Here is a 14,281-nt window from a genome sequence, read left to right as displayed (position 1 = left end):
GAAATCAAAGATGACAAAAACAGATGGAAAGATATACAATGTTCTTGGATTGCAAGAATCAATATTGTCAAAATGACTATACTACCCAAGGCAATCTACAGATTCAATACAATCCCTATCAAAGTATTAATGGCATTTTTCAGAGAACTAGAACAAAAAAAATTCTCAAAATATGTATGGAGACACAAAAGACCCCAAATAGTCAAAACAGTCTTGAAAAAGAAAAATGGAGCTGGAGGAATTAGGCTCCCTGATTTCAGACTATACTATAAAGCTACAGTCATGAAAACAGTATGGTACTGGCACAAAAACAAAAATATACATCAATGGAACAGGATAGAAAGCCCAGAAATAAATCCACGCACCTACGGTCAATTAATCTATGAAAAAGGAGGCAAGACTAGACAATGGAGGAAAGACAGTCTCTTCAATAAATGATGCTGGGAAAACTGGAGAGGTACATGGAAAAAAGTGAAATTAGAACACTCTTTATCACCACAGACAAAAATAAACTCAAAATGGATTAAAGACCTAAATGTAAGACTAGGTACTACAAAACTCTTAGAGGAAAACATAGGCAGAACACTCTTTGACATAAACCACGGCAATGTCTTTTCCGAGCTGTCTCCTAGAGTAATGGAAATAAAAACAAAAATAAACAAATGGGACCTAATTAACTCAAAAGCTGTAGCACATCAATAGAAACCATAAACAAAATGAAAAGACAACGCACACAATGGAAGAAAATATTTGCAAACGATGTGACCAACAAGGGATTATTCTCCAAAATTTACAAACAGCTCATGCAGCTCAGTATCAAAAAAACAAACAACCCAATCAAAAAATGGGCAGAAGATCTACATAAACATTTTTCCAGAGAAGAAATACAGATGGTCCAAAAGCACATGAAAAGATGCTCAACATCACTAATTATCAGAGAAATGCAAATCAAAACTACAATGAGGTATCACCTCACACCGGTCAGAATGGCCATCATCAAAAAATCTACAAACAATAAATGCTGGAGAGGGTGTGGAGAAAAGGGAACTCTCCTACACTGTTGGTGGGAATGTAAATTGGTACAGCTACTATGGAGAACAGTTATGGAGGTTCCTTAAGAAACTAAAAATAGAGCTATCATATTATCAAGCAATCCCACTCCTGGGCATATATCCAGAGAAAAATATAGTTCAAAAGAATACATACACCCCAATGTCAATTGCAGTGCTGTTTACAATAAGCAAGACATGGAAGCAGCCTAAATGGCCATCAACAGAGGAGTTGATGAAGAAGATGTGGTACATATATACTATGGAATATTACTCAGCCATTAAAAAGAATGAAATTATGCCATTTGAAGCAACATGATGGGCCTGGAGATTATCATACTAAGTGAATTAAGTCAGACAGAGAAAGACAAATATCATGTGATATTGCTTATATGTGGAATCTTTAATACAAATGATAGAAATGAACTTATTTACAAAACAGAAGCTGACTCACAGACTTAGAGGACGAGGAGGAGGGATTGCTTTGGAGTTTGGCATTGACATTTACACACTGCTATATTTAAAACATAAGCAACAAGGACCTACTGTATAGCACAGGGAATGCTGCTCAATATTCTGTGATAACCGAAATGGGAAAAGAATTTGAAAAAGAATAGATACATGTATATATATAACTGAACCACTTTGCTGTACACCTGAAACTAACACAACATTGTTAATCAACTATGCTCCAATATAAATTTTTTTAAATGACAAGTATAAGAAAATTCAGAGGAATAAAGTTAACTAGGCATTCAGCAAAATTAAAACACATAAAAAACCCAGAATTTCTATTACATCTCTGTCCTAAAAATACAACTAATCAATTCAGTCTAACATTATCAAATTTAATAATTAACATGAATTTTTACTGCATTTTAGAATTTATAGAAGAAATTCTTTGTTTTTGACTCAGGGTGTTTCAATCACATTTGTGATGCTTCATAAACACAGAATGACCCAAGATTTTATTACCACAATTAAAACAGGCTAGCATATATCAGGTACTAAGTAAATGCTCACTGAATGAAACTAACAAATATTATTAAAATATGGCTTGTTATATAGTTTTAGAAGGATACTTGATGACAATTACACATTTTTAAAGTGTAATATGTCACTCTTTAACTTTTATGGAGAAAATATCACTTTTAGGATAAAAGAAAGTACACCCAAGATGTGTACAATTGATTCATAAACTAGCAACCATCTTCTGTCTTGCTGCATTTACAGTCAACATTATACAATTACGAAGGTACTGATTTGTGATAGGTATATGTAATTAGCTTTAGACTGCTAAAAGTTAAATAATTAATATTATTCCTACACATCATTTTTTTTATCAGTTAATATTACAGGTTTGCCTAGTACAACGATGAGGGAAACTGTTTTCCTAGTCTCTTAAGTGCTCAGCTCCTCTCCAGTGGCACCATCTTCTCAGAGTAAAGCAGATTCAGAACCATCTCTATTTCAATCAACTTTCTCTCCTTCCTTCACTGCCAAGTTTCTTCAAAGGGTAATCAAAGTTTATTACCTCTGCTTCCTCACCTCCCCATCATTCCTCAATATCTACAGCAGCCTGGCTACTTCCTTCAACCTCCCACTAAACCTATTCTCACCAAAGTCATTCCTCCTTAGTGGCTAAATCCAAGTAGTGCTTTTCAGTCCTTATCTTGCTCTTTCAATCCTTTATGCTCTACAATTGCCGTGTCCAATACAGTGACAACTAGCCACATGAGGCTACTCAGCACTTTCAAATGTAACAGGTACAATGAAGAAAAATGAATTTTTAACTTTTAAAATTTTAATTAAATTTAAATTTGAAAACAGACACATGATTCAGCTTTAAGTTTCTTTGAAACAATTTGGGTATGTGAACCTACTTTTTCAACTGTATATTTTATAAAACAAATCAAGAATTTCCAATGAAAATTTAGCCTCTGAATTAAGATGTAACATATACACTGAATTAAGTATAACATATATACTGGATCTCAATGACTCAGTATAAAAAAGATTATAAAATGATCACATTAATAATTTTTATATTGATTACATATTTTAATAATGGTATTTTGGATATACTGGGTTAAATAAAATAATCATTAAAATTAGTCTCAACTTTTTCTTTTTACATTTCTTAAAGCAGGTACTAGAAAACTGAAAATTATCTATGTAGAATATACTTTGTTTCTATTGGACAGTGGCGTGCTATAGCATTAGATATAAATGACCACTCATTCCTTCTTAAAATGCTGCTGCTTTTCTCCTTCTTCTTCTTGGACTCCCCCTTTCTAGTGTGCAGTGTAACTTATTCTTCCACTCACTCCTTAAATGCCAGTGTCTCCCAAGGTTGTCCCTAGGCCCTTTCCCTTCCTCACACTAGGCATTTTCCTTGGGTGATCTCACCCTCACGCATGGCTCCCACTGTTCCTGTACCCTGAGGACTGTCAACCCTCTATGTGCAAATCAGCCCCTCTCCTGAAAACACTAAGTTCAACTCGACCTACACCTAAGTACACCTGCACTTAATTTGCCGTTACATCCTTACATATTTACCTTATTAATATCATAAATCTGGTCCCTCTTTTCCATTTCATTCAGGCCTTCATGATTTCTCACTTTTACCACTACAATTGCTTTGAAAGTGCTATCCCTGGCACCTTCCAAAGCAACTTCCTTTTGCTGGTAAGTTTCTAAAATTCACACCTAGACATATGATTTCTCTATTTAAAATACTTCGGTGGTTTCCCCACTGCCTTCAAGTTAAAATAAAAACTTCTTATAATCATACATAAGGCTTTATGCTTCATCATCAACCCTATAAAATCCCAAGCTCAGGGATATCTAAGCACCTGCAGTTTCCTGAATACAGCATTTGCTTCCTCACCGCCATTCTTTGCACATGCTCTTTTAGCTGGCAGGAATACCGTTCCTAAAACTCTATCCTGTTCTCTTAGTCATCCTTCAAAACTCAGCTGATATATCATCTCTCCCAGGAACCATCTCCAAACCACCAAGTCTGAACAAGTGTCCCTCCTCTGCGTCACCATCACCCCTATACATAGTTCTACCAATAACCCAATGACACTGCCCTAGAATGACCTGGTTAGTAGTCTGTAAACTCCCTGAAGGTAGGAATTAAGTGTTTTAACTTTACCTCCCCGTGCTACACTTAATGAGCACCTATTTATTAAATGGACACAATATTAAATAAGGGAAACCCACAGAATAAACTGCAAGGCTAGAAACTTAAAACTAGGCTAATATAAGTCACGAGTTAAATGAAGAAAGTTAACCTAATCACTCTAAAAACACTTTATAAGATGGCCTATTTCTGGACTTAATGAGCTAGCCAATAAAAATATATATCCTAAATAATCACTAAAATAGCAAATACTCAACAAAAGCAATAATTTAAAAAACTGAAAACTAAGTATGTCATTCTATTTCTATAGCCTTGTTTTTCATACCTTTTCTTCCCTAATTCTACTTATCAGTTCCTTCCTTCAGCTCTTTAATTTTCCTTCGAGTTAAATGTTGCATTTTTTCCGTCCCTTGCCCAATCCTTTTCACTTCTACTGTCCCTCCAATTCTTCTTTTAATCTAACAAAAATGCAAATACTGTCTTTGTCATCTCTGTCAGCAATTCTGTATAAAACAAAGGAATGGTAAAAAGCAGTGAACGGAATGATATCACCAGTCAGATTGGTAGACAAAACCATATGCATTAATCTGGGTGGTTGGTTTCATAATACTAAGCAGCTAATCTAGACCATATGCATAGTAAGTGGAGTCTGACAGGCATCAGCAAGTCCTTGAGGTTATTGCAGCAGGGCAGTGGGGGGTAAGAGAAAAGACCAGCCAACTTGCTGGTGGTGAGGGCAGCTACAGCACAGCCTTACAACATTCTCCTATTTGTGCCCACCATCCAAGAGGAAGCAGAAACGGGGAATTCAGGAAGCTGTCAGCTATCTGGACTAGCACGGTCAGGTAACCGATTTTAACGGTGCTTGCAGCATTAGCCAACCAGCCCTAGATGCTAGTCTGAGCACACTGGCCAGGGCACCAACTTTAGGACACAAAATAAAGACTGCTGCTCCCAGGGCACTTCTGAATTTTAGTTTTACTACAGAATAGATTCTGAGAGAGGCAGAGAAGTACCTGAAGAGAAATTATATAAGTATTCAAAGTAGGTTGGTAGGAAGAAACAATTGTTAGAAGGAAGGAGAGTACATTCTTTTAATTACCTGAGAGTAACTTTCTAAAACCACTCAACATTAGTTCTTGCAGGCATGGGGAAGTTCACCCTGAGGACCTATCTCTTAAGGAATTCGCAATCAAACAAAAATGAAATCTCTTGAAAAGCTTTACAAGTTTAACAGTGAAGGATGTGTCTGAAAAAGTTTCTGGACTGTCAAAGCAGCACCTTTATTGAATTCAAAGCAGTATAGTGCAAGATTTATTTTTACCCGTGTCCAGGAGTTAAGCTTTGATTCTCCAGAATTCTGTGGATCTTTCTTAAACAGACAACACAAGCACCATATTAGAATTTTTTGGCTTTCATCTGCAAAAAGGAAAACTAAAATGAGTAGGTTTTATCAAATAGAAAGAAAAGATAATCAGTATAAAATTTGTAACATTATATACTAAAGGAAATATATTTATTATATTTTAGGAAAATCACAAACTACTAAGTTCATAGAACAAGCATCCAGGACCATGTGTGAAACTTTGTGGTTTTTTTCCTTCTTGTGGGTTCAGGATCACTTATGCTTAGCCCTTGTGAGGTCAATTCTCTTTCTGTCACAGCAGCAATTTTTAAAGCCAAAAGAGAATGATGGAAAGAACTAAAAGAACTAGCTTTTTTAAAGATCAGTTCTTTATTTTATATTCAAACCATTAGCAATTTCAACCTTTTTAAGGCAATATCACTGCCATAAGCAGTAGTCAATATTTCTGATTTAATCAAATTGGCCAAAATACCCCCACTTGTTAAAAATAAATTTAACAAAAAGAATTGTTTTAAAATACATTCTTTTTAGTACCAAATGGTTTGGATAAAATAGAAGCCTTTTACATGCTCCTAATTCTTTACTCTAAAATGTAAAACTTTACTAAATATGTGATAACAATGCTGACCTTTGAAATCTATTTGGCTAGAACATCTACTTGGTAAGCCATTTTCTCTTTCCTCCTTTGGTAACTAAGTCCATTCAAGTTGGAGATTCTATAACACAACTGAGAAGCAAAAATGAGACCTAAAAACTGAAGATATCAGTACCTGAACTAGAGCCAAGCTACTATGGACTTTACCACAAGGCCATGGAGGTGATGCTGAGGAAACCCAGCACCCGGAATCACTCCTCTGCAAAATCACCTGATGCTCTTTACTTTGTTATCTACTGCAATTTCATAAACACAGCATTTCTAAGGGCTTCATTAACAAGAAATAAGGAGAATACAAACTACAGTAATCTATCTCAGCATTTTCAACCACAAACCAAAGGACCCCGATAGTAATTTTAAATCCATTTTCCCCCCATAAACTTAGGCTCTCCTAATAACTAACACCTCTGAACAAACTTTATCAGGGGTTATCCTGAGGGATATTCCTATTTTTCCTAACTTTTATGAGCTCAATTACATCACTGGCTTGCCTGAAATCAGTTCATTGCAAGAATCACATAATTTAACCACTGGAGATCCTAGGGTTCTTCAGGTTGAACCAATGCCACTGATTAAAAATCTGACTGTTGTACTTTCTATGTTTTAAATATCAGAAGAAATTATAACTATCTGTATGTCACAAGTGTGACAAACACATCTAATGATATGCTTATGTAAGCAGCTTCCCATGTTATACAGAATGCAACCTGATGCGGCGCATTTCCAAAAATCAGACACTCACCACTAAAGAGAAAAAAGACAGAAAATGTTAATTATGGAGTGTAAATCTAAAAGAATCCAAAAGATAGGAGTTTTCCCCAGTTGTTGAGTGACTCTGCACATTTAGTTCAACAAGCATATTATTTTTTACTTTTCTCTCAAAAAGAAAAAGAAGAGCAAGAGTAACTTGCCCCCAGCCTTTATTTCTTTGCCCAGAGTCAATGCACTGAAATGCACTGCTAATGAGCTTACTTTGCTTTAGGGATTTAAAGATGCAAGCCATCACCTATTATTCATGAATGCCACCAGCACTGTCTACAGGGGATGGCATCTGTCAGGCTCCTCCCTAGAGGCTCAGACATCGGAGCTGGAGCACTGGGGATCGAAAACTGCCTGGGATTCATCATGCACACAGTCATTAGTGCAAAGCACTCATCTAAAAATGAGTGTAAGGGAAAGGAATATACCACCATATATTTGTCACCTAATATTTTATTGTTTGATATCTTGAACTGAAAGCTCAAATGAAAGCTGAATTAATTCTATAGTTTAAAAGTGTGATGGCAGCATTTTTTTAGACAATAAATATTTGTTTTAAGCTGCCAAGTTTGGGGGCAAACTCTCACACAGTAATAAAAAGCATGAGGAAAACAGGTTATAGCTATAATATGTTAATCATGAGCTCAGACCTAGAACCTACCAGCCAGAAGTCCAAGGAGGTGAAGGCAGTAATTTTATGGAGAGAACACCACTGAATAAAAGGTGTTTTTTCCCTTTCTATTAACTATTTTTTCTCTTCCCTTTGTGGAGTCTTTTAATTTGCAAATCCTTCCTCCTTCCTTATTATCCTTATTTCTGATCCTAGTCTCACTTACTTACTTCTTTCCTTGATGGAAACTGTTTACTCTTACTGTACTTAAAAAATAATTTTGATATTACAAAACCATAAGAAAATATCCCTTCCTCGAAGAAAGTGCCCAACTAGTGAAACAACAGTGGCAACACAGGCAAGATTTGATTACTCATGAGTTCTGTGCCTGTCAGTCTCCTCTACTAGCTCAAAACCAAATGCATACCTCAAACAGGAAACTGAAATTTAATGGGCAGTTCAAATGGTAACACACACATTTAAACAGAAAGAGATGGAGAATTTGTTTCTGGTTCACAGAGGGGGCCAAAGTAATAGAGATTAGGTGCTAAGGAAAGATCACAGACAGATGCAAGTCTAAGTCCACAGGGAAAAATCGGTCCAGTCTCTCACTTTTACAAATAAAGAATCGGAGACCCAGTGAGTTCTTGCCTTAGTTCTTGCCTTAGAAAATCCTATCTCATCTATTTTCCTCCAAGAGTCAGCCCCCGCAAAACCTCCCCTGTGAAACTCTCCTTCCCCTCAGCAACTTAATCAAAGCTCCACAGTACCAACCATCATCCTGACTCTGGCTGATCTCCTTAGGTTTCTTTTTTCCCTGACTGGAAGCTCCTAGAGGGCAGAAATTGTGAGCCATGTTTTCCTAGGGCTTGACATTAAAAAAAAAAAAAAAAATAGTGACTATATACATTCACATGAAGCTGGCTGGTGGTAAAGCCAGGACTGGAACATTTCAACCACAGTGGTACAATCCATGGGGGCAGATCATTACAACAACATGGGCTTTAGAGGAGTAGGATCCTGGATTTTATTAGTTCTATATTCTGAGAAAAGTGACATATTTAGGCTAATCCATAAATATCTATCCTGCAAGCCTATCAAGAACTCAGTTAGACCCACGATGCAATCCATAGAGAACAGTGCTCAGCACAAAGTGAGCAATGCGTTCTACTTCAATTCTACAATCCAAACTTTCCCACATTTTAACATTTCTGAATTAAGGATGTGTCCCACATCCACTAGGTACACTTAAAGGGCATATTATTTCTTTTTTCTAAAAAGTGGTCATTCAATCTATGAAGTATCTAACTATGAGTGATGCCTTTAAATGGAGGAAATTCAACAGTTTCTTTTCCTTTCTCCTGCCATCAACAGCATTGGCCTAGCTCAATGTTTTTCACACTTTTGGTCACGACCTATAGGTGGATTGTAAAATCAGTTTTGGGTCATGAAAACCATTTTAAAAATGGTATAGTGAATATGAATTGCACATAATAAAAGCAAGCATTTTTTCATGAAACGTGTGGGTGTATGCGTATAACTGTATGTATGCATATATACACATGTATAGAAAATGTATTTCTGGTCAAAGGTTTTTTGAGAAACACTGGCCTAGTTGGAATATATAAATTTGGGGCAGGTAAGCATGGCCCTGGTAAGCAAATACAGTGATGGCTTCGCCATTTTATATCAAGAACTTGAACAAGCTAAGTGGGTAAAGGAGGAAGCGTCAACTTAAGGGGGAAGAGTAAGCAAGAGGCATTAAGTGAAGAGGAAAAGGAATAGAATGAAGTTGGGGGTGGAGCCAGTAAGTTTGAGTGTATGCAGTGCACCCAAGCATGTATGCTCATGGAACCAAATGCAAATGTTGTCCCTTCCCCACCTAGTTCAAGCTCCTTCTAATGACTTAGAACAGGCTAGGAAAGAGATACTGTATAATTCTCTAAACATCAAAGGGGAATATTCTTATTATTTTTGATTCTACTATCATTATATTATGCAATTAGTCTCTGACTTTAAAAATATGAAAAGTAGGGGGCTTCTCTGGTGGCGCAGTGGTTGAGAGTCCGCCTGCCGATGCAGGAGACACGGGTTCGTGCCCCGGTCTGGGAGGATCCCACATGCTGCGGAGCGGCTGGGCCCGTGAGCCATGGCGGCTGAGCCTGTGTGTCCGGAGCCTGTGCTCCGCAACGGGAGAGGCCACAACAGTGAGAGGCCCGCGTACCGCAAAAAAAAAAAAAAAAAAAAAAGAAAAGTATATATTACATTAGCTAACAATATAGTCAAATCAAGGCAATAAACCTCCACTATATACCTTCAGATGTGCCTATTCACCCTATGCTAAGCTCTGGGACAACAAAGAGAACTAAAACCACAGTTCCTGCTGTTGAGAGGCATTCAGTCTTCCAGGGCATCAGACAGGCAAACCAACAATTATAAAGCAGTGTAGTAAGTGTTATAATTAAGGGAGATACTGGCAGCTATGCACACACTAAGAAAGGTTCCTAACTCAGCCCTAGCAAGGCTATTTCGAAGAAGATTTGAGGACATGAGATGAGAACAGAGTTCCAGGCAAAAAGAACTGCATGTCGCAGGCCCAGACATCAAGCACTGTTAGTAATTTAAACTGTCTACAATGCATGTGGTATAGCTGTGGAGGATTAAACAGGAAATGAGGCTAGACAGGTAGGCAGGAGGTCAGTGAAGGAACACCTCCCCCCAAAGTATCCCCAAATTCCTCTTAACCTTGAGTAAAACCAAACTGTCACCCCTAAATAATGGCAGAGCCATAGCAGAATTCAAACACTGAAGAATTTTACACATGGAAAATGGTGTGTGAGTTAATATGAAATTGCAAAACAAAGAAATTATTTCATTATTATAACCATTTTACACTGAATTAAAAATGAAGTTATAACAATCATCTGGGAGTTTCTGCCCTCTAATTCAAGGAGTTCTGTTCTCCTACACATCTGCATGTATGTGCTTGTTTGTGTGTGCTTATCTATATACACATACACAAACATATACGGACAACACTAAAGGGTACCTTCTTTGTAATGGAACAAGGAATACATTTGATAAGTTGTTTCATGAAAAATAAGAGAAAGGCTTATAATTTAAAGTTCTGTGTTTTGTTAAACAATGCAAAGATTAAAATTATCATTAGAAGTCTGCATTTTGAGAGGACATGTTTTGGATTCTTACCATATGCTAAGATAAAAGGATTCCAGCAAGTTTTTGCCAACAGTTGACCAACTGTGGGGAATCTTTCAATTGCACTTGAATCCTATAAAAGAAAATCATGTTTTGGTCAGTAAAAGGACACTACGCAACTCAGAAAAGCCTGAACTGCCATTATAGGTTGAGGGAGCTTGAATGTTTCTTGTTTAGCATATATTTTAGAAAAGTAAGGGGAGAAAAAGGTTAGAGAAGATCTTTAGGTAAGTAATTCTAATAAAGTTTAACAAGCAATCACCATACTTCATCCTTAAACCAGGCCACCCAAACTAAGAAGTACAACAAGTTTAGGTAAAATCAATATTATTGCAGCATTAACTTTCTTTTACTCATATTTAAGTCAAGAAAGGCCACTTTATCTAAAAAATAACAAAGACTGCATAATAGTGAAAAAAAATTATAGGTGACTAATATCTATATAACACCATATGTTCATCCTGTTTTTTTTTTTCTAACATAATAAGAGAAGTTCCTAAGTCAGCTCCAGTAGCACTATCTCAAAGAAGGTTTAGCAGCACAAGAACTCTGGAACTTGTAAAATGAAATAAAAGCAGCCAAAGCATATAGATACATATCTCTGTTTATTACTATTTTGATTACTATATGCTAAATGACATCATATTTGTCTGCAACGACCTAAAACCTGACACAAAAAGCAATCAACCAAATAGAAAACAGCTTAAGATTAAAAAATACACTTGCTGTTGTACACCTGGCCCTTTCCCACTTCTTTACCATTCAAGAAAGTTAAAAAATAAGACCAAACTGGGCTAACATGCATGTAAGCTGAAATGATGAGCATTTCCTACTGCTGAAGCAATAAATTCCTCACATTTGTCTGAGCATCAGGGTCAGTCCTGGACTTTCTGGAATCACTTTAAGGTCAAGTTACTAAAGTCTCATTGCCAAAAAACAATTTTAAAAGTTAGCATTAGTTGTTCATACAGACAGTATCTTTTCTTCTTCTTTCTAAAGACATGTGAACTCATATCATCACTATTAATTGTTCTTCAAATTTCCTACTTGCTTCTTTAAGGAAAGAAAAGTATAACACAAGAACACCTACATTAAATGACAATTTTGTTTTTCATTTTGAAATTAGAAAATAAGTATAAACAAATAATATTTTGATATTATGAAAATACATTAATTCACAAAAATACCTATTGCAATGAAAGTATGAAATCTTATGTCAAAATGAAAAAATACAAAATTTTGAACACAATAACGTATACAACAATAGTGAAGACACTCATAATCTTAATATTCACAAGAAAAGTCCACTTAAAATATTTATAAAGAAGAGATCTTAACATTTATCATCTCTTAGTAGAGCCCACTTTAGAATAGGGTTGAGAAAAGAGTAAGCATTTCAGCAAACCCTTCAATATTTAAGAGATACAAAGGCCTTTAAAAGAAACCCAATTATTTCCTGACAACAAGTGTCGAAGTCTTGTTTATTTTAAAACAACCTGATTGGTCGGGAAGTCTCACGTGACAATATAACTAATCAAGAAAGAAAAGACTGAAGTCATAATGAATCAGACACTAGGAAACCACATCCTGTCTGCAATATTTACAGGTAATTTGTCTGTCTAATCTTTCGTTAGGTCAATACCACAAGTCCCTGGACTGCATTCAGGCTTAATAAAATCTGGTAAAGAATTCCTGATGTCACAAAATAACCTTATTATTTTGGTCCACTACTCACCATCTCTTTCAAGGCTTCATACAACTGCCTCAGGAACTCCTGGAACTGAGGCAGGTGAAGACAGGTGTCTTGTTGGGTTTCCAAAGTGGATGCCTGATCCCATACAGAAAGCTTGCGCATCCAAAACTGAAAATCAGAAGGAAGGCCTACTGAATCTTGAGCCATCTCAGAAAAAGGGAAAAGGTGATGTACCTTCACAGTGGTTTATCACACACTGAAGGAAACAGTGAACACACATCAAATCTATAAGAAAGGGGGAAAGAAATGAAACATTTAAAAAAGGATCTTTTATCAATGCCTTCATACCACTGATGAGTGAAAGGAGGATTACAAGGGACCAAAATAGCATGCTTTCTGTGAAGTCATCTTTGAGTTATTTTAAAATGTGTCACCCAGCTGTATCTCCAATTTTTACCATCTGAACTTTTTATCATGAGTAATATCATTACACTAAAAGTCATTATACCTCCACAGGCACATGCTAATTATGTACAAAAAGCACAGCTGATAATACTTTATATCTTCTTTTTAAGACTGAGCTATTTTTAAATGTTCTGAATATGAAGTTCATTTGAGTATTTTAATGTAATGGGAAATCAAAAACATCCAGGGGAGTTTCATAATAGTCTGTGCCTAAGAAATGTTTTTGAAGTTCTTATGTTTTATATGCACTTCTGGCTTCTCATTTAGATGTAAAAAAATCTCTATGCATTAGTGTCTAATGAATTTTCTTCCTAGTTTCTCAATTCTGAGAAAAAAGTAAAATAATTCATTCCACATGCACCAATTTGAACAATCTGCTTAATTTAATTAATGACTGCTGTATATGCTTGATCTCCATTCAGAAGAAGAAATCATATTTTGGTAAAATAAGATAAACTCCAATTGTTGAGGAGGTATGCCAGTCCTAAGTGACAGAAAATAAAACTCATAAACCTGACTTACGACATCTGAAGTACATGTTAAAAAGAATAGTGGAGTTACATGCAGAGTGAGTGAGTACCTCAGGCAGAGATAGGTAAATAAACTCCAGGTGCCTCACCAGCATCCCAGCTCCTTGCCGTCCACACCCATGGGAAGCATACTGGGCAAAGAAGGGAAGGCTGCTTCTCAACAGGTGCAGGCTTTTACAGACTCATAGTTTCCTGGGGCAGGGATAATACTCAGCTATCTAATTTCAAAAGATTACTCTGCAAGTAGTAAGTGAGTTTAAATCTTCAACAGCGATTAATTAACAGATAAGGTGCTCCCAATTAAATGCCAATAACATCAACAATGGAGGTTTTCATTACTAAACAGGAAAATAAGAAAAAAAATAGGAAGACTGTACAAGTTTGCTGCAGTGCCAAAAAAATCTAGACCAGGAAGATGAATGTTTTAAAATAGTACTAAACATTTAGTTTTGAAAAGTCCCATAAAATTTTTTAAAAGTTTAATTATAGAGGGAAATATGCATACTGTCAAATGGCACATACATAGCCAAAAGTCTAGATGTCTGGTTCCTCTTTCTCTATCTTCTTTGTCCAAGCCACCACCAATACCTGTGAATTCTACCTCTAAAATAAACATATGTGATTTCATTTGACCTCATTCACTTCTTTCCATTTCCACTACTGCCATCCCATCCCATTCCTGTCCATTTCTTCCCTAGAGTCTTCTATCTGGTCCCACCTATTCATCTCCAGTTCATTTTCTACACTGTCAACAAAAACAACTTTCCCAAATGTAAATCAGACCTAGTAC

General features: G+C 36.2%; 1 protein-coding gene across 1 annotated transcript in view; it reads right to left on the bottom strand.

The window, feature by feature from the left end:
- The window catches only part of FANCC (FA complementation group C), a 260,779-nt gene that overhangs the window by 161,182 nt on the left and 85,316 nt on the right, over positions 1-14,281 (bottom strand). The window contains exons 3-5 of the mRNA XM_027094153.1: positions 12,539-12,781; positions 10,795-10,876; positions 5,522-5,616 (exon numbers count right to left, since the gene is read on the bottom strand). Of these exons, the coding sequence (XP_026949954.1) occupies positions 5,522-5,616; positions 10,795-10,876; positions 12,539-12,703 (342 nt within the window). The 5' untranslated portion in view covers positions 12,704-12,781. The remainder of the gene's footprint in view (positions 1-5,521; positions 5,617-10,794; positions 10,877-12,538; positions 12,782-14,281) is intronic.

Source organism: Aethalodelphis obliquidens, unplaced genomic scaffold (assembly GCF_003676395.1).
Source record: "Aethalodelphis obliquidens isolate GAN/ISIS:26980383/991018 unplaced genomic scaffold, ASM367639v1 scaffold88, whole genome shotgun sequence".
In the NCBI taxonomy this organism is placed as follows: Eukaryota; Metazoa; Chordata; class Mammalia; order Artiodactyla; family Delphinidae; genus Aethalodelphis; species Aethalodelphis obliquidens.
Note: the sequence above shows the minus strand (reverse complement) of the source record. Positions and strands in the feature narration are given on the sequence as shown.